Source organism: Staurois parvus, unplaced genomic scaffold (assembly GCF_062004578.1).
Source record: "Staurois parvus isolate SC_StPar_1 unplaced genomic scaffold, SC_StPar_1.0 ptg000634l, whole genome shotgun sequence".
NCBI classification, from domain to species: Eukaryota; Metazoa; Chordata; class Amphibia; order Anura; family Ranidae; genus Staurois; species Staurois parvus.
Window position 1 is genome coordinate 1,539,797 of NW_028318430.1, and position 20,619 is coordinate 1,560,415.

Here is a 20,619-nt window from a genome sequence, read left to right on the forward strand (position 1 = left end):
CTCCTTTATTAGTGAGACCCCACTCTGGATGAAGGAGCACAGGAGGCACAGCAGACAGCAGCTGTCACGTACCTGCTTAGTGAGCCTGATGGGAAGAGGAAGGCCTCTCGTACAGCTCCAGCTTGGGGGTCAGTGATAGTGGAACAGTGACCGCAAAAGAACAGTGAGGTTTGGGTGCTTATGGTCACTCCAGTAGTCTGTGTGGGTAGTAGCTGACGCTTCACTGGGAGGATGCCAGGAAATGAAGCAGTTGACAGCAGGCAGATATCACAGCAGGACGGGCTGGTAGCGGATAGTCTGACATGGTGCTTGGCTGATGGCAGGCTGTGGATGCGCAGTGGGAAGCATATGCCAGATAAGAGGGTGAAGCAGAGTTCAGGGACAAGCTGAGGTCAGGGCAGGTAGCTGACAAGCGTGGTCAGGAGCAGGGGCGGACTGACAACTCATGGGGCCCCCGGGCAATAGGGGATCATGGGGCCCCTGTGTCCTTGCCCAAACTCAAAAAAACTTATGAAAAAGGTACCAGGGGCATCTTATGGGACCCCCTACTGACCCCGGGCCCTCGGACAGTGCCCAAGTTTCCAAATGGTCAGTCCGCCCCTGGTCAGGAGTAAGCCGGGTCAAGATCAGAGGTCAGGCACAAGAACCAGGATTAAACACATAGAACACTGTAGGCCAAACAGCAATGAGCCAGTGCTGCAGTCCTGTTTCAATAGGTCGGTTGGCACCAGTATTGATGATAGGCATGCGCCTGGGTATGCCTGTGTGCACGTGTATGCATTTGCTCACATCTGCTCATCCAGTTGCCGGTCTGTGCATGTGCACACATACTGTATGCGCCTGAAAACTCCATTTTGTACTTTGGACAAGCCTTCCCTGACAGCAGCATTGTCAGTCTGGGGAGGGGAGTGTTAGATGTACTAGCAGATTTAAATACACTAACCAACTGAAGCAAAATTCCAGCTCACACTTTATAAGCAATTACAGCAGTTATTTTTCCTTTTACATGAATAAATAAAAGTTGATCATTTTAATCACCCCTATTATTAGTAAATGGTGTGTCTCATCCATGTAAACTGATACTTTCTGTGGGAGGCCTTTTTTTCTTTTGAAAAACAAACAGACTTGCTGGCTGGATCACCAAATGAAAATAGAAGAAAGCCTAAAACAGAAAACAAATGCACCCTTTTCATCTGAGATTTGGTAAGCTGCAATATAAGAAAGGTTTGTTTTTGGGGTTAATACTACTTTAACCTGGATTCACACTGATGCGGTGCGGACTTTGCATCGGTTTCTGTTCGATTTCCGCACCACATCATAATCGCACCCTGTTCATACGAACTGCTGCGGGTGTGTATTTTAAATGAACGACACCCCAAAATCAGTTCACAAAACGCGGTGCAATGGGCAGAATTGGATCGCATGAGTGTGAACACCATGTGATCCGATTCTGGTGCGGACACAAAAAAGGGTCCTGCACTTTTCTGGTGTGGATGTGGTGTGATTTGAGGAATACAATATGTATGGCTCAAATTGCACAGCACATAAATCACATGTGATTTGCATAGGAATGCGGTGTGGTTCCTGTGCGAATCACATGCGATGTGCTGCACTGCATCAGTGTGAACCCAGGATTATTGTTTTTCATGCTCTTTTCCCCACAAAACAAAAACAACAGTGGCTTGAGCTGACTTGGTATGCCATTGCTCTTGACAAGGCGTGTGTCAGCCGGCGCGTGCTCCGAACATGTGTCCAGGCAGTGACTGTTCACATTGACATGTGGCGTCTCAATGACACTACCGTGCAGTGCCCAGCGCTGTCCGTCAGATGTCGCTGTGGATGACTCTCTGCACAGAGGCGGCGCTGCCTGTCACAGGAAGCGGATGTTTGCGGCTAGAGCCTTACTAGTGTGAGGAAATGAAAACACTGTTAGACACTCTGGCCCCTGAATATCTACTGCTCTGGTGGAGTCCAGCTGAGGTGAGAACAGCTGGAAGAGAGTGAAGCACTGCCGGAGTTGTTGACAGACGACACGGAGGAGATAGCCAGGCTGAGAAGGAGAGCCTTCGGAGTACATTCCCATGCTGTGTTCCTGAGAGCAGTCTACCTGTGTACACCTTACCATGGCCAGGACACCCCACCTGCTGCACCAACACTGCCACTGCTGTGCCCGCCGGAACACCTCTCCGGGCTTTTACAGCCTCCTCCTTACCCTGCTCACCCTGCACAGCGCCAACAGCCACACCGAGGGTGAGTGAGCTCTTCCCGCATCTCCTCCCCTCCGGGGGATACAGGGACTCTCAGCATACAAACCTACACTCCGGAGCTGGGCTCACTGAGCTGTACTAATAGGGGGAGCGGACAGCTACTTAGCCCCCAGGTGATGGGGGCAGACAGCCCCTTGGGGCCCAGGAGAGGAGGTTAGAGCGGTCCATTAGTGTCCAGGTGAGGGGGAAGGGGGTCTGGCCTCCTGGGGCCCAGGTGAGGGGGAAGCGGGTCTGGCCTCCTGGGGCCCAGGTGAGGGGGAAGCGGGTCTGGCCTCCTGGGGCCCAGGTGAGGGGGAAGCGGGTCTGGCCTCCTGGGGCCCAGGTGAGGGGGAAGCGGGTCTGGCCTCCTGGGGCCCAGGTGAGGGGGAAGCGGGTCTGGCCTCCTGGGGCCCAGGTGAGGGGGAAGCGGGTCTGGCCTCCTGGGTCCCAGGTGAGGGGGAAGCGGGTCTGGCCTCCTGGGGCCCAGGTGAGGGGGAAGCGGGTCTGGCCTCCTGGGGCCCAGGTGAGGGGGAAGCGGGTCTGGCCTCCTGGGGCCCAGGTGAGGGGGAAGCGGGTCTGGCCTCCTGGGGGGCCCGGCGAGGGGGTCAGGCCTCCTGGGGGGCCCTGGTGAGGGGGAAGGGGGTCTGGCCTCCTGGGGGGCCCGGCGAGGGGGCCTGGCCTCCTAGAGCCCAGGTGAGGGGGCCTGGCCTCCTAGGGCTCAGGTGATGGGGGAAGGGGGGCCCAGCGAGGGGGCCTGGCCTCCTAGGGCTCAGGTGAGTGGGGAAGGGGGGCTCAGGTGAGGGGGAAGGGGGTCTGGGGCCCAGGTGAGGAGGAAGGGAGCCCGGGTGAGGGGGAAGGGGGCCCAGTTGAGGCTGCCCAAAAGTTAGAACTTAGTTAGAGGCAGTATTGTCAGTTTTTTCAATTGAAGTACATTGCACCTGAGCACCACAAACCAAACATTCATTCTTAATACTCAAAACAAACTCCCCTATCAATCCGTGTCTCCATGCTTTTTGTTGAGAAATCCCTTAGAACCCTTTGCTCAGCCATGCAGGCAGGTGGGTTTACTTGGCTGAGAAAGCCCCCTCCTAAAGGCTCTTGATGTATGACTTCATTTGCCAAGGCATGGAAACCGGGAAGTAATGTAAAAAATGTGAAAAGAGTAAAAAGTAAATATATACTTTCCTATTTATTTGATAATTTTAGCACCATAAGAATTAAGAATAGACTGTTGATTGAGAGAGTTAAGTTCCGCTTTAAATTTCAGACTAAACCTGTAGCTAAAGTTCAGAAAATCAAAAAAGCTCAAAATAAAAGTTTCTTTTATTCTTACAGACCATAGAAATCTATAGTTCCTAGCATGTGAGGATGTGCACTGCCTGCTGAGATCATTGAAAAGCAGAGGAAGATATTGAATTTTGTGTTTTTCCAAATTCAAGATCGTTTCCAGTAGGTTTAAGGCAGAACTAAATGCTCTCAATCAGCACTAGCTATTTAATCCTTATGCAGCTTGCTTTAGTAAACAGGAAAGTATGATATATTCTACTTGTTTTCCACCCCGCTCACACCGTTCTTGACTTTGAAATCGTGCGACTTCGCTGACATGCTGATTTGAGGTGCGATTTGCAAGACATCTGCCACAGATGTCTATGCAAATCGCATCAAAAGTAGCGCATGCACTACTTTAGAAATCAGTGTGGCACCGATATGACCGCTGTAATTGCGGACAATAGGCACCCTATTTGGTTGAATGGCATGCAAATTGCATGCCAAGGCATACCCAGTGTGACCGGAAACTTAAACTTTGTAAACTCTTTTTTTTCGTTTTTCTTCTTCGTTTCTGGCCTAGGCCCAAATGATGTCATACATCTCAGGACCTAAACGAGCTTCTTTTTTTTTTTTTCTCTTATCCGGAGGAGGGTGGAATGGCTTTTTTACAGCTAAGAACACCCTCCTGACTGTGTGCCTGAGCCAAGGGCAGGTCGATTCCAGGAAATAAATTCTACGAGTCATCTTCCCTTATTCAAGAGGGCTGTGAATAGAACTGCAGGGCGTGTATTTCAAAGTGATGTCTCAACAAAAAAAAGTATGGAAACATGGATGTATGGATGAGTTTGTTTTGAATATTACAAATGAATTAAATAGCATTTTCTGTTTGTGGTGCTCAGATACAGTTAAGTTCTATTTTAAAATAACCCCTGTTGACTAACCATCCAAGTACCCCAGGTCTTAACCTTTTCTCTTTCAAGTGTTTGATAACTTTAGGAAGTGGGACCAACTTTTACTGAACTTTTTTTTTTTTTTTTTTTCTTAATGGACAGGTTATACATATACATAAAATGTTTAATCTATGAATTGTTTTGCTGTGTGCCCATCAGAGTAATGGCGAATCAGTAACACACATGTCCTAAACCCCATGGCTGCAAATCTGTATGTGCACTTCTCTTCTATCCTTAGGAGAGCAGGACCAACATTAGGTGATGGAGTCGTCTTTTGTAGAGAAGACACAGGGTTATTTACTAAAACTTCATGGTGCAAAATCTGGTGCAGCTCTGCATAGAAACCAATCAGCTTCCAGGTTTTATTGGCAAAGCTTAATTGAACAAGCTGAGGTTAGAAGCTGATTGTCTACCATGCACAGCTGCACCAGATTCTGAGTGCTGAAGTTTTATTAAATCTATTTCACAGACATCAGTAATTCAATGACAGGTTCAAATCCTTCCACATTTTACTGTAAAAGGTGTGGTGCTGCAGTCTGTGACCCTCAGACTTTTCCCATCACTTTCTGTTTAACAGCAATTGATAGGAAATCTGCATATTCACAGAAATAAATCTGACACAGGTTCTTGCCCGTCTCAGCTCTGTCCAAACTAAAGAAAAGGGTTTTGTTGGAGTTGGGCTTGAAGTACAAACTAGTACTTAAAGTGGAATTCAGGGATAACCCTAACTACTCGTAAAACTGTCCCTTCCCTTCTTCTAACAAATATGTAAATTAACCTGTAAGAAAGATCTGTGTACTTGTCTATTTTCATACCACTCTGGTCCAGGTATGTGATCTCCTCTGTGTCAGCCAATGCCGGTTGCAGAGGAAAGCGCATTTTTAACACCTGGGAGTGTGACATCACCCATAGACTGTAATGGCCCCACCATTGTTGGTGCTTTCTCCTTTCCATGCAGCGATGCTGGCTGACACAGGTAAGCAGGATCACATGACCGACCTGAAATTGGGTAAGTATATACATTTTTCACAGTTTAGTAAACATAAGTGTTAGCAGGGGGGCTGGGACAGTTTTAAGAGTAGTTGGGGTTATCCCGGAATTCCACTTTAAAAAAGTGTGTTTTGTTTGTTATTTTTCTAATACAGGTATTTTCCTTGTTCCAACAACATACTGAAGATTACGGTTTAGAAAAGGGCTTGACAAATTTGCTTTGAATGTAGGAGCCAGCTAAAGATAAAAGCCAGTTTTTTTTCTTTAAGTGTCGGCACCTGCGGAAAGGCAACATTTGGGTGACAAGGCGACATCACACAGCGTTTTAGATGTTATTGAAAATAATGGCACCTGAACCTGCATTTTGCAATTACAGCAATTCTGCCATGGTCCCAAAGTGCCCAGGTGTGAATGGAGCCGCCCTGCTTCACACATGCGACTCTGAATGCGTTTTCAAAGTCATGACAGGCTAGATACTATGTGTTCCTATTGAGGTGGTTCACACAGATGTAATACACATGCGTTGCATTTTAAGTGCTATTATGAAAAGAGTCCTGTGTGAGTTTGTAGCGGTGCATTCCAGACTCGCAAGTGATAGAGTAGAGTGGCATGTGGAGATAAGTTTTCACATAGCATTGCCATTGACAGGAGTTTTTGCACTGAAGTCAATGGGAGGCTTTTTTGCACTGAAGTCAATGGGAGGCAGTGTGAACCTAGGTGCCAAGACACAATTTCTAGTTTAGAAGCTTTCATAACATTGTATACAGTAAGCCAGTTCTTCTTAACCTGGCCTGCTAATTTTCATTTATACATGCTAATCAGACAGCTACTATGCAAAATGGTCTGTAAATGTAAGGCCTTGTTCACAGGCAGCATAAATAGGCAGCTGAGCCACAGTTTTACCACCCATGGCCACCTTTCTAATAGCATAATGCTTCATTGGGTTACACCCACTGTTGTGTTTGGGTGAATAGACCTCACCAGAATCAAGAGCCAGGTTTGCAGTGCAATATTTACATACAAAATCCCTAAAAGCCGTATTATAAGAACTTGTCATGCAATAGTTTTAATTAATCGTCAAGTGTACTTTGTCATCACTATGGAGAAGTAATTATTTCAGGTACTTAAACAGTGCCATCAGTTTACGCAGCGCTTTACTAATATATATATATATTCTATCTATCTCACATCAGTTCCTAAGCCTCAAGCGGTGCACAATCTAAGGTCCTTCACACATTCATACATACCAGGGCCAGTTTAGACAGGATTCAGTTAACCTACCAGCAGGTCTTTGGAGGGTTGGAGAAAACCGGAGTACCCAGAGGAAACCCACGCAGGGAGAAATGCAAACTCCAGGCAGGTGGTGCTGTGGCTGGGATTTGAACCAACGACCCTTGTACTGCAAGGTGAAGTGCTAACCATTTACCCACTGTGCTGCCCATTTAGTCTTGAAAAAGTTGTAATGCAATTCCTTGGCAAAAGGTGGACTCATTGGTCTATATTGGGGGTCTCGAAACTTTATAAACAAGGGTCAGTTTACTGTCCTTCTGACTTTAGGACGGGAATAGTGCCCCATCCTTCTGACTTTAGGGGGGAATAGTGCCCCATCCTTTGTGTGAATGGGGGGGAATAGTGCCCCATCCTTTGTGTGAGTGGGGGGGAATAGTGCCCTATCCTTTGTGTGAGTGGGGGGGAATAGTGCCCTATCCTTTGTGTGAGTGGGGGGGAATAGTGCCCCATCCTTTGTGTGAGTGGGGGGGAATAGTGCCCCATCCTTTGTGTGAGTGGGGGGGAATAGTGCCCCATCCTTTGTGTGAGTGGGGGGGAATAGTGCCCCATCCTTTGTGTGAGTGGGGGGGAATAGTGCCCCATCCTTTGTGTGAGTGGGGGGGAATAGTGCCCCATCCTTTGTGTGAGTGGGGGGGAATAGTGCCCCATCCTTTGTGTGAGTGGGGGGGAATAGTGCCCCTTCCTTTGTCTGAGTGGGGGGGAATAGTGCCCCATCCTTGGTCTAGATAGAAAATATGCAGACTCCAAATTGGCAGTACACTTTACAAATTAAAGGTAGCCCGCTGTCTAAGTTTTGAGCATTGATAGTGCTTTGAAAGTGGCATATTTATAAAGCGTTGACTCTTACATTAAGCAAGCATTCTCTGCATAAAAACCTTCTAGATTCAATATAAACTAAAAAAAATAGTAATTCTAGATTGCAGAGTATTTTTATAGTTAATATTGTAGAACATCCATCAGTTGGACACAAAGGATAGCACAGCAATTGCAGATTGTTGTGTATTAGAACATGTGCCAACATTGGGTGGTCGTAAATTCACATTGACAAAGTACTGGCATCCTCTCTGGTTTATGAAGATATTAAGTACAATATGCATTTTTTAAATTGATAATGCTGAATACCTTGTCTCGCAGCACCACTATGTGGTATGTGGTCACGTGATCCTCCTCTGCTCTCCTGCCCCGATCTAAGGAGAGCAGCAGGAGGGGCTGAGTTTCCCCTCTGATGTATGCAAACCAGCAGAGGGGGATGTGTGGCGCTGCAAGAGAAGGTATTTAGCACTATTGTTTAAAAAAAAAAAAAAAAAAAAAACCACACATAATGTACTTAATATCTTTATAAATCAGAGGAGATGCCAGTAATTGATGTATATATTATAGCAGCAGGAGGGGAGGGTAAGGGAGGAGATTGGCTTTCACACAGACTAGGAACTGACAGACGGGGAGGTAGGGGAAGAGGGAGAGACTCTGTACACTGCGGGATGATGGAGGCAATTAAACTGAACATTGTGTCATGCATCAGCAGCCATGATTACCATGGTGAGTACTGACAGGGGTACAGAGGAACAGGCCAGATCAACCAGGTATTTTAGAACATAGAATGGGACAAATTACATTGCAGACACACTGTTATTTTCCATTGCTTTGAAGGAACAGGATTTTTTTTTTTTAGGGTTAAAACCGCTTTTAAAGTGTATTATTTTAAAAAAAAAAAAAACAAAACAACCCCCCCCGATATTTAGTGGTGGAGGTTTTTTTTTTTTTTAATTGTATATTTTTTGGAATAAAAAATCCCACAATATATACCCCAATTTTTTTTGTGAAATATAAAATGTTACAGCGAGTAAATGGATACCCAACATGTCATGCTTAAAATTGTGTACACTCGTGGAATGGCATCAAATTACAGTACTTAAGATTCTTCATGGGTGACGCTTTAAGATTTCTACAGGTTAGCAGTGTAAAGTTAGAGGAGGTCTAGTGCGAGAATTATTGCTGTTGCTCTGACGTTCGTGGTGATACTTCATGTGTGGTTTGAACACAGTTTACATATGTGGGCATGGCCTACATATGTGTCCACCACTACATGCGAGCATGGGGGACGGGAGCACTTTAAACTGTGGGGTTTTTTTTTGTTTTTGTTTTTTTTTTTAAAAGTAAAAAAATTTTTTAATTAGTTTTATCCCTGTCACGAGGAATGCATGCATCCCCTGTGATAGAAATAATTAGTGACAGGTCTGTATGGAGAGATGTGGGGTCAAGAAGACCCCACATCTCTACAATGTAAAACATTGATCTGCTTTTAAAGGAAAAAAAAGCCTTGCTTACAAGGCGCCGGAATTGGAAGTGACATTGCTCCGGTCCTCCATTATTTTTTTCCTCCTATTATCTCTATGCCGAGTGCTGGGATTGTTCGGTGGTTTCTCAGGTAAGGCTGAGAACTACCAAGCGCTGGCTGGTGGCGGCGAGAGTCATCGTTGGGCGGGAAGCGGTGAGTGGGCGGGGTTTTTTCGGCACCTGTATCTGTGTTTATTTTCATATCGCCCAACGACTGATAGGGGTGTTTTCGGTGCACCCCTAGATAATATAACTTTCATGTAATAGTTGCTTTTTCAGTAAATTTCCTCCTCTGTTTACTTTTGAAACTATTTTCCCTCAGCCGTGCTTACACATTCCCAATTCCATGTGTTCCTCCTGTGTCTCCATGAATCCCATAGACGTCCTTTCCACATGCACATTCCAACTTTGTACTACAACTGTACATGCAATGTTCTGAACAGGGCTGCAATTAACTATTATTTTCATAATCCATTCGTTGGCCGATCAGATAAAATTTTCAAAAAAAGGTTTGGTGTGTAATTTAGTTATGTAAAGTTTAAAAGACAATTTTTTTTCTTGAATATCTATATGCAATGATAATAGCCAACTAAATGGTTAGGGAGCAAAATGGCTAATCCACTCTGAGAATAAAAGACAGGAGATGTACGTACTATTAAAGGTTGAATCATTTACATATCATCAAACCGTGATCAAAATTTTTATTGAAAGAAAAAAACAATTTAAAAGACTTAAAAAACTGATTTGTAAATTAAGACAGTACTATATTATGCATGACAGATTCCCTTGTCATTGGCTGGTAGCTGGATAGCTACCAGCTGCGTTTTCAGTCACTTAAGGCTGTTGCACACGGGCCAAATATCAGCGGGTTCAACAGAAATTGGCCGACATTTAGCCCGTGTGTCCAGCAGCCTGTCCGACAGATGCTGGTCTGACTGGCTTTTATTGAATGGGCATACTGGAAAGCCAGCAGCAGCTGATCAGTGTTGGCAGCTAGTGGTTGTGAATGCTGATCAGTGTGTTCTGGTGGGGGGGCAGTGCCCCTGTCAGAACACAGCAGCCCAACAGAGGAGATTGCTGCACTAAAATTGCTTAGTACAGAGACCTCCCTCCCCCCCCCCCCCTTTTTTTTTTTTTTTTTTTTTTTTTTTTTTTTTTTTGAGTGTTCGGTTTTCTAATCATTAGTGGGATCAAATCGATGTTCATTTTTAACCATAGTGATGGGAAAATTCAAAGGAGCAGAGTAGAAAGCTTTTCTTGATAAAGGGAATTTTCAGGCAGTGTATGTGGTTTTCATTCAGAAATTACATTCATTTTAAAATTTAAATACAAGCAAGTGAAATTTTTGAACAACATTCATTGAATGTACAAAGAATTTTCAAACGAATATTCGCATGAATATTTATTCTGAAAACCGATACTTGTATTGCCTGTTGGGCCATGGCTAAGGAGGTACCACCAATGCTCCTGTACAGGGCCTAGGAAGGTGGGTGAATTAGATGTGGCAAGGATGGTGATCAGCAGGTGGGAGTTGCAATCACTGGAATCAATTCCCTGTATGACTCTTTCCCCCCCCCCCTTACCTTAGGTGGAGCCATACAGGGGATCTGTTCCAGTAATTGAACTTCCCCCTCCTGCGCCACACTGATCACCCTCCCTGTGTACCATACATTTCCCCCACTTTCACAGTGCTGCCAGATTCCCTCTTGTACTTCCCACCAGCAGCTGCAAGCACTCAGTAGGATCCTTCAGGAAGGAGAGTGCGGGAAGGGTTCAGTAAATATGCCACATTTACCAGCCCCTTCCTTTCCTAAATGAACACAATGAGTACTTGGTAGCGATCACTCACGGTGTTCATTCATAACAGAAGCATAGTAAGCAATGTTTATTTGGGAGTCCCTGTAAGGTTGGCTGTGTGTGTGTATATTAATTATTGCATATGTTTCACATAGTTACATTGGTTAAAGCAGAGCTCCACCCAGAAGAAAGTTTCACTTTAAGGCCCCATCCCCCCCCCCTCCCACTTCTGCTACGATCACCTAAGTGATCAGAAGTGGAAGTTGGAGCCCCTGCCGAGCAGCTGCCCTGCAGCATTGTGGACTTGGGGGGTTGGTCGCTCCAGCATGGATGCCTTTCAGAGAATGTTTTGCTTTTTGCTCAATGAATACAAAGCAGTCTGATTAGACAAGGTGGAGAGCATGATGTCACTGCCACACCTTTCCTCCTTGTCCAATCGGAGAGCTTTGCAATCATTTAGAAAATGTCAATATATTTTGAAGATCGTTGAGTGCAGTGTTTTTAAGATTTCAATGTGAGTTTCAGATTTTTACAAATTGTATAATTAAAACGACCTTGTAAATCTAGACATCTTGATTTTATGTGCAAAAAATACCCTTTAAATGGACACCTGAAAAGAGGCTCATTTGGTGTTACCCCCGGTTCACATATCTGCAGCCGTGCTGGTCACGTTTTGCGTGGGCATGAGAGCCCATTCATTTGAATGGACTCCTGTGCCCCAGGACACACAGGGAAGAAGTCCCTGCACTTCATTCGAAAATGCAGCCTGCACGTGAACCTTGGTTTCTAGTACGGTTGCAATTTCAAGTGCAGGTGGTGTGTCATTAGAATTAATGGGACCTGCCCGCAGTTCCGCATTCCTCTGTACGGTTGGTGCGGCTGCATGTATTTTTGTGTGGATCTGCAGCAGCACCACCCGCACAGATGTGAACCTAGCCTTAGTGCTGTGAATGTTTGCTGCATACAACTCACTTCCTCTACTAACCATTGAAGATTGAGGCTGGGTTCACACTTATGTCCTTGCATTTCAGTGCATTTTTGATGCTTGAATATGCATTGCTATTCCTTTCTAAAGACCTTTTTATAATGCACATCAAAAAACAGTCGTGTGTGTGTTTTTTTTTTTTTTTTTTTTCTCTCTCTCTTGTCAACTGTCTTTTTATTATAACTGAAAGCTAATGTGGGATTAGGTGCTGTTGGGACTGATAGTTGTTTTGGCTTAAAGATTAACTCCAGGCAGATATAAAGGGCAGAAATGAATGCAGCACTGTAATCATTACTACACCTTTAAATGGACTTATTTTTATTTTGTTTAGAAAGGATTAGAAAATAGCTCAAGCAATAAGTCAGGTTTTATGCAGTGCAAGGAGCATGCTGGCAGGAGGAGAAAGCAGAGACATTAATTTATGTGCTGCTTATCCCTTCACTGTCCCCGGTGCAGTGTGGGAGCCTGGAAGTAAAAAGTAAAACTGCAGCAGAGAAAGCTCCGGTCCCCCTTCTAGACAGGGCAGTGCTATGTGGTAGGCTTGTGTAAACCTCCAGAACAGGGTGGACAGAAATACAAATCCTTTGCCAGGTAAAACAGCTCTCCAATATGTATTTCATCTGTGTTATTTGTTTTCCTGAAGTCCAGATTTAGGCCAAATGCTCATGGAAGTATATGGGCATTTAGTACTATGACTAGTGTAAAAACAAAAAAAAAACTCATCTGAGCCACAGATGGGGTGTACAGCCTATCATTAGAAGTTACTAGCTGTACGTCCCTGTATTTGTGCAAATGCGTCCTTGCATCTGCGTTTACCTGTACATGCATGTATGGCATGTTTTACATGTGCAGGTACCCTTAAAGAGGTTGCATAGCCTGAAAGTTTTTTTTTTTTTTTTTTTACTATGCATATTTTTTCTATGCATGAAGGTAAAAAGCCTTTAGTGTGCAACTCCCTCCTCAGTCCCCTCCCTTTCCAATACTTAAGCCTGATCACGATTCAGCGCTGTGTATGAGAGAAGTGGCTCTCCTGGTTCTCTCCCTCCTCAGTTGCTGGGACACAGCAGTGGGAGCCAATGGCTCTTGTTGATGTCAATGACAGGAAGTGGGGGGTGGGACCAAGCTACGCTTTGTCCCATATACACACAAAATCAACTTTGGAGCCTGCACGAGAGCAAGCAGCTTACTTTGGGGGCGCTCAGTAGGGGGGAGGGGCTAGAAGCACCGATGGGGGACCCAAGAAGAGGAGGATCAGGACTGCTCTGTGCAAAGCCATTTGGGGGACCCAAGAAGAGGAGGATTAGGACTGCTCTGTACAAAGCCATTTTTGTGTTGTGTTTTTTTTTTTTTTTTTTATAAATAAAAAGGGAACCTTTTAGTATCATTTTAAGTTAGCCTGTTTTGCCTATTACAGCCTGAGGCTTTCAAAGTACAAACTGCCAAGTTGATAATCTTCTGAAAGTGAAACAGTGTCTCCAGTTGCTGTTGACGTTAGTATCTACTTTCAGGCGGCAAGACAGATTTCAAGGTGCATGTTTGCATGACTCTAGGTGCTGTTTCTAAAAACATATGTTTACATATTTGTTTTTATTGGCCACCACAAAAAGAAAAAAAATAAAATAAAAAGGCAATACCTTGCAATAAGGCACGAATGGCTTGTTGGTAAAGGGGAAGATTTCAAAGATTGCTGCAAGTTGGCAGGTGCCTCTTTAAGTGTATCTATGGTCAAAATTGAAAATTATATACTTATTTCCACATTGTTTTTTAATTTAGTCTAAACAATCTTAAAGTTTGAAAATGTACTTTTTGAATAATCCTACACATTTAATTCCTTAAAGACAGTGATAAGTATTCACTGTGCACTTTTGAGTAGACACTACTGTGTGCATTTCACAGAACCTGCCTAAACTAAAGGAATGGGCAGCACAGTTGCTAAATGGTTAGCACTTCCGCCTGGCTGTACTAGGGTCCTTGGTTCGAATCCCAACCACAGCACCACCTGCATGGAGTTTGCATGTTCTCCCTTTTTTGCCTGCGTGGGTTTCCTCCCACACTCAAAAGACCTGCTGGTAGGTTAATTGGATCCTGTCTATATTGGCCCTAATATGTGTATATATGAATGTGAGTTAGGGACCTTAGATTGTACACCCCTTGAGGGTTAGGGACTGATGTGAATGTACAATATAAATGTAAAGTGCTGCATAAATTGACAGCGCTATAAAAGTACCTGAAATGAAATAAAAAAAAAAAAAAAAAAAAGCTGAAAAGCATGAAGGGAGCCCAGGAAGTTGTGGAAAGAGGCAGCATTCACAACATGAACAAAGATTATTTAAGTAGGCTTGTTGTGTCACTATTACATGTTATACAAGGAAAGTTTGTGCTGTGATTATAGATTTTCTTTAACTAATTAAGCTCTTTAACCCTTCACTCTCTGGAGGTACTATTTACATTTAAAGTGGAGCTCTGTAACACCCCCCCCCCCCCCCCCCCCCCGTCCACCCACCAAAACAACAGTTCAGCAGTTAGAAATACTGTAGCTGCTGACTTTTAATATTAGGGGCATTTGCCTGATCCCGCAGTGTCCTTACCCCAAGGCAATTCTTCAATGGGCAGTCTAGTACTGGCGCTGCCATTTTGACTAAGGCAAACATGCTGTGAAGCCTTGCAGCTTCACAGCCAGTTTCTTTCTGCGCATGCACAAAGCTTGATGTGCTTTGTAAATGGGCCGCAGTCCTCTTTGACTTGTGAAGTGTCTCGGAGGGCTGCACTGGGGGCAGAACTTCTGGCTCAGTTCAGAACTTTCCACCTTTTTTAATGTAACCTATAAACTGTACAACTCAGTTGGACAACAAACTGAAATCTTAGGTGGAGGGAATCTTTAATCTTCTGGTGAAGCCATTCCTTTGATTTGGATGTATGCTTTGTGTCAATGTCATACTGAAAGTTGAAGTTCCTCTTCATGTAGGTATTTTATTCTGTGTATCTGCATTAAAAGAAAAGTTTTTTTTTTTTATTTAAACATTTTTCTGAGGGAGTAAAGGAAGAAACAGGGAATGCAAAATAAAACAAGGTTAAACTTCAGCTGTAAAGAAAAATGACTGGCAGTTATATGCTTTTAGATAAAATGCATGTGAATATATACTATGCTTAAAATTCCTCACACTGCATAAGTCTGATAGTACAAAACAAGCCCTCAGAGAACTACAAATAGCTGTCTAGCAAAATATGTAGGGTTTATAGAAAATCAAGCTCTAAATGCAGGCTATGCATATCATTTTTTTTTTTTTTTTTTTGGTATTACTTTTAGTGGTCACCAGTTGCCTGACTAGGCTCTCACCTGAAGTTTACACTCCTGGTAAATACACCACTACACTTTAGAGGTTCAGAATATTGTATTTAATAATTTCTGCTCTAGAGCAGTTTTTTTTAATTTTTACACACTTTAAAAATCTTTTTTGTCTATACAATTACTTACCCCCACAGCGTTATATTCTGAAAGCAGAAGCCATGCACAATAAAATGATAGCAGCTGCAAGGTTTTATGGCACATCATACTTTCACAACTGTTTATCACACATTTTAAGAAAATATAAAATTAATATTTTCAGCACATACCTTATTTTAGACCCAGTGACAATCACTGGGGTTCTGTGCTTTGCAATGCAGGTAGATCATAGCTGCTGGGAGGGATCAGCAGGGTGCTGTGCATATTTTCCTGAAAACATCACAGCACCCTGCCTTAGTAATACGCTAAAGAACCCTCAGCCCTGATTTCAAGCACTAGCTTGGTCCTAGGGAGGAGTTGTGCAAAAACTGAATATGCCTTGATGGTTTGAATAAGTGGCCATTCCTTTACAGTGTGTACAAAATAAAAGTAAGATTGGAGTTTGGCTTAAAAATTAGACAATCTGCTTGTTCAATCTCCCTCATATCTACCTACTCCTTTTTATATTCACCAAAACTATGTAGTGGAAGTGCCACTGAAACAAGCACACCTTAAAATTGTTTCAAGCTTGTAATGTAAATTTGTAGTTTCTTCATGAATCAACTCCTTAAATTATAACTAAAGACTTTTTTTGGATAGAGTGGAGAGGGATTAGAACACTTGCGCCGGGCAGGTAGTTTTTTGTTGCCTTTAGCCCTGCTGCGGGTAAGCAGCAGAGCTTACGTGTCAGGTGGAAGTATTCGCCCGATTGCTTCCACACAGCCTCTCCACCCCCACCCCCGCCTGCTATATGTACCGGGCTCTGCTTGCCCATCTGCGGGCCCGACACCAGTTCGGTGGCTGCTGGCGGTTATAGGGGAGGAAAGAGAACTGACACATCTGCTCCCCTCCCCTTCTTGTCCTGACCTGGAAGTGATGCCACTTCCGTGTTCCCATGACATATGCCCTGCCATCGAGGCCAGGAAAGAATGTAATGTGGTGCAATGTGCTCTGCATTACATTCAGGGGGGACATGCAGGGTCTTTTAGACCCTAGCAATGAAAAAAGTGATATTCCTCATACTTTAACAGTATGGCACAGTGTGTAGTGTTCTTCATACATTTTCTTTGGTGTCAAACAATTTCTCCATTAGAACGAAGGTCTAAAATTGTGCCCGTAAATCCTGAATAGAACAGCTGGGAAGGGCAGGATACCTTTTTGCAATATACATCATAAGTTCTGGCCAGAGTAACCCTTTAGGCTAGCCATACACCTTGCAATCTGTATATTCTACAAGATACAATATCTACTAGTCAAATATGCAGTACAAAAGCCCACCTCATACAAAGACAAAAAGCCTTGTAATGTGCTAATATGTTCAAGACTTGAATATATGTCTTTCGCCTTTCACTGTGACTGTGAATGATATGCCCAGATATCATGTGAGCTCTTTAAACACTGCTTTCCAAGAACTCCTGTAACTAGAGCTTTTTGCTGTATGTTAACTTCAATATCCTCATCAGAGCTCATTGGAAAACTATACAGACTATGCAAAATGAGCTTCTTTGCCATGTTTGTCACTATAAAGGAACCATGTATTTGTCCACTAGTGTGAAAGTGTGTTTTTTTACATGTATTTTAATGGCATTTGTTTTCAGGTCTACGAAAGAGAGCGAGTTCTAGGAGAATAAACGGCCTCAAATACAATTAAAGGAGAAGTACAGCCAAAGCTCCCTTTGGCTGTACTTCTCCTGTGGATAACAGGAGTGCAGTTCTATGACCCAATTTCAGCTGACAGCGGGCTGAAGTCATTCAGCCAGTCCAGGCTGGGGAAAGATCCCAACTTTTAAGTCAGGATGCACCCCAGAGTCTGGAGCGGCAGCAAGCCACTGAGAGCCTGAGCCAGCTGCAAGGGAGGTTAAGCTGCAAGTGAGACCTCAACACAAGTTCTTGCCTCAAACAACTAGTGGGGTTTCATCATCTTTCATTTTTCTTCTTTCACAAATAATATTGTTGGTATAAACCAAACTAGATGGTTCCTGTTTATCATTGTTATTAAATGGAACTACCCACATTATTCCAAGGCACCTATTTTTAGCAAAACTTCATTCTGACATCTAACTTAACATGATCTTCATGTGTATGTGAAAGCTGTTAAATATAGCCTCCTTTTTGAAGGAGTACCTCAGTTATTTATTACTTGCATTTGTGTAGCGGTTTGGAGTACTGTTTTGAACTGGATCTGATGGGTCAGCCTTCAGCCATGTTGCTGTGCTTTTGAATTTAGTAATTCATATCCTGTTCTGCTGTATGTGACCGAATTTTTCTTCCTCCCATACAAGTCAATGTAAATGCAGAAAAACAATTTTAACTCCAAACTGATGTAAAAACTTTGACTAGCTTGTTCACATTATATCCATGTAGACAAAGTATAAAGCTGGTGCTTATTTTGGTTGCTTCTGTCAGTTGAACATTTTAAAATGTTACTAAACCCAGAACCCAGCATTCACTGTACCTGGTCTCCCAAAGTACACAGAACATGGAAATGCAATTATTTTAGTAAATACATACTGCTAAATACCTTTTCTCAATATCAGTTAGAGCAGTCTTGTGGCTTCTATCAGTGTCCAGCAGAGCACTGGTAAAAGGTTGGAGGAGTTTTCATTTTCCCCTTATCGTCCTATGAGGCTGTAGGACCCCTGACCCTCTGTCTGGACAGCACTAATTGGCCCTGTGCTGACCACATGCACTCTCCCAAGAAGGAAAATAAAACTCTTTAGCAATACACACCAAACTGACCATGTGCAGCTTGCCCCCAAGGCTCTGTTCTATCAGCAGATGGATTGGGGACTGTGGAAGAAGGGAAAATCAGAGAAGACCAGATCAAACAGCCTTTTTACACAATGTGGAGGATTAATCCCTTAGGTTCCATGGTGAGTTTAACTTTACTGCATATACAGACTAAGCATTACTAAAATCATTTCCCCGCCTAACTGAATTTTAACCGAATCTATTAGCGCCTGAGTTATTGTGATATCAGACGTGCTGATTCCACTCAGCTCACATCCATTCCAAGAGTACCCCACAGCAAAGGAGCCTTACTTAACAGTGGCGGAGTACAGGTGCTTGGAAGCACATTGGACAAACTGAGGGTTCTGCTGCAGGCCCTGAGGAATCTCCTTATTCTTTTCACGTTGATAGCAGTTCCCGAGCAAGGTCTTCACAGACATGCTACATTTGGCCTCTCCGGTTAAAATCAGAATTCTCTGCCACTGTCTGATTTATATTAATACCCATAAACACTCTTGTTTCTCTCAACCCCCTGATGAACTTCAGGTGTTACAACCTGAACCGCCTAGTGTACTTCCATTTGCAGAAAGCAAAGGGGATGTTGACTTTTTAACAAGGCTGCTAAAGATTTTGAACTGGCAGAATTTTGAAAATTTAAATTTTTCACCTTTCTGCCACATGCTAGCCACTGTGGGCTCATTGGATGAAGCCATGAAGTCTTTTCTCTGAACTTAGCGCTGCTCATCCCCAGCATATTCTTCCAAACTAAAAAGGCTATTCCTTGAAAGATTTTTCCCTAATCTTCATCAAGCCATTTTAGTGTGATTTTTTTTCTGACTGCTCTGTCATTCCTCTGTTATCTGCATTAGTCGCTGCTGACAGTCTGATAATATTAAGCAAACCCAGGAGGCATCCCCGTTCCCCCCCCCCCCCCCCCCCCAGCACACAACAGGCAGTTGACAGCCTGAGCTGTGCATATGTAACTGTGTAAAGGGGGTGGTGTCCTTTTCCTCCACTCAGGTCTCAGATTACACTCCGCTTCCTGCCCTATGCTGTGCATTGTGTGACATCAGGTCCCTACCCTTTGGAACAGAGAAATGCTGTGTACATTCTCTACTTTGGATGTAGAGAAGACTACAGATAAACCGACCAACTTATGTAGGAGGATTTGTTTAATCTGTGTAACACCTGAGGTTAGTCACTTCGCTAGGTATATGTAAGGGTTTACAACCACTTGCCTACCAGGCACTTCTACCCCCTTCTTTACCAGGCCAATTTTCAGCTTTCAGCGCTGCCACACTTTGACAATTGCGTGGTCATGCAAGATTGTACCCATATGGAATTTTTTATCATTTTTTTTCTCACAAATAAAGCTTCTGGTGGTATTTACTCGTCCCTGGGTGTTTTTACTTTTTGCGCTATAAACAAAAAAAGTGCAAAAAATTAAAAAAACAAAAGTTTATTTTCTATTAAATTTTGCAAACAGGTAATTTTTCTCCTTAACTGATGTGCGTTAATGAGGCAGCACTGATGGGCACTGATAGGCAGCACTGAGGCGGCACGGATAGGCGGCACTGACTGGCATCACTACTAGGTATTGACTGGCTGCACTGTTAGGCATTGACTGGCGCAACTGCTGGGCACTGCCTGGTGGCACTGTCTGGCAGCACTGCTGGGAGGCACTGCTGGGCACAGGTGGGAGGCACTGCTGGGCACAGGTGGGAGGCACTGCTGGGCGGCACAGGTGGCTGCACTGCTGGGCACAGGTGGGCGGAACTGGACCGATGTGATTGACCTTTTACCACATCACGTGATCAGCTGTGTCCAAAGGACACAACGATCATGGAGATCGCAGGGTGCGCCCCCCAGGGGCGCACAGGAGAGCTCATTCTGGGAGGACGTCATATGACGCCCTCCCAGAACTGGCCGGCTGCAGTTTAGCCATCATTCGGCTACCTGCGGTTGGAAACTGGTTAAATATAATTTAATTCAGTCTTTTACAGCATGCAAAAAAAATAATCAATCATTCTATTGCTGTTTTAATTGCCATAATTCTGTTCTAACTAAAATTGTATATGGATTTAATTTAAAAAAAGAAACCAAACTAAACTGCAAATAGATGTGTAGCAGGTCAACAGAAAACACTTCACTCCTGAAATATCTGATAGATCGATACATTGAAGCATAATTGATGTTTGTGACCAGATTAAAAACCCAATTTGCCATGCGTGCCAACTCCAGGGGTTGAAGAAGTGGCTGAAGAGCATAGGTCGCACAGATCCCAGGAACCTTGCAGGAGTGGGGTTTCAGGTGTGTAATACAGCCTCTTCTGCAACCCCCCCGACTTAATGAGAATTTTAAAATAACTCCACTTTTATTGAGAGGGGGAAGAAGAAAAAAATCCCCTCTAGGTGATCAATGTACATCGCAAGGATTTTTAGAAACATTATTGCAGATTCCTACAGGTTTCTCTCTGAGGGCTGGCTCACACCAGAACATGGTGCTGGAAAAATGTGTTCTGTGTATAGAACAAACTTCCCT

General features: G+C 43.8%; 1 protein-coding gene across 4 annotated transcripts in view; it reads left to right on the top strand.

The window, feature by feature from the left end:
• The first annotated feature begins 1,874 nt into the window (after window positions 1–1,874).
• Window positions 1,875–20,619, top strand: part of TMEM131 (transmembrane protein 131) — a 278,778-nt gene continuing 260,033 nt past the window's right edge. For 3 of the 4 annotated variants that reach the window (XM_089693479.1, XM_089693480.1, XM_089693481.1), the window contains exon 1: window positions 1,875–2,250. In XM_089693479.1, coding sequence (XP_089549605.1) covers window positions 2,124–2,250 — 127 coding nt within the window. In that variant the 5' untranslated portion in view covers window positions 1,875–2,123. The remainder of the gene's footprint in view (window positions 2,251–20,619) is intronic. The other variant, XM_089693478.1, reaches the window with a different exon arrangement.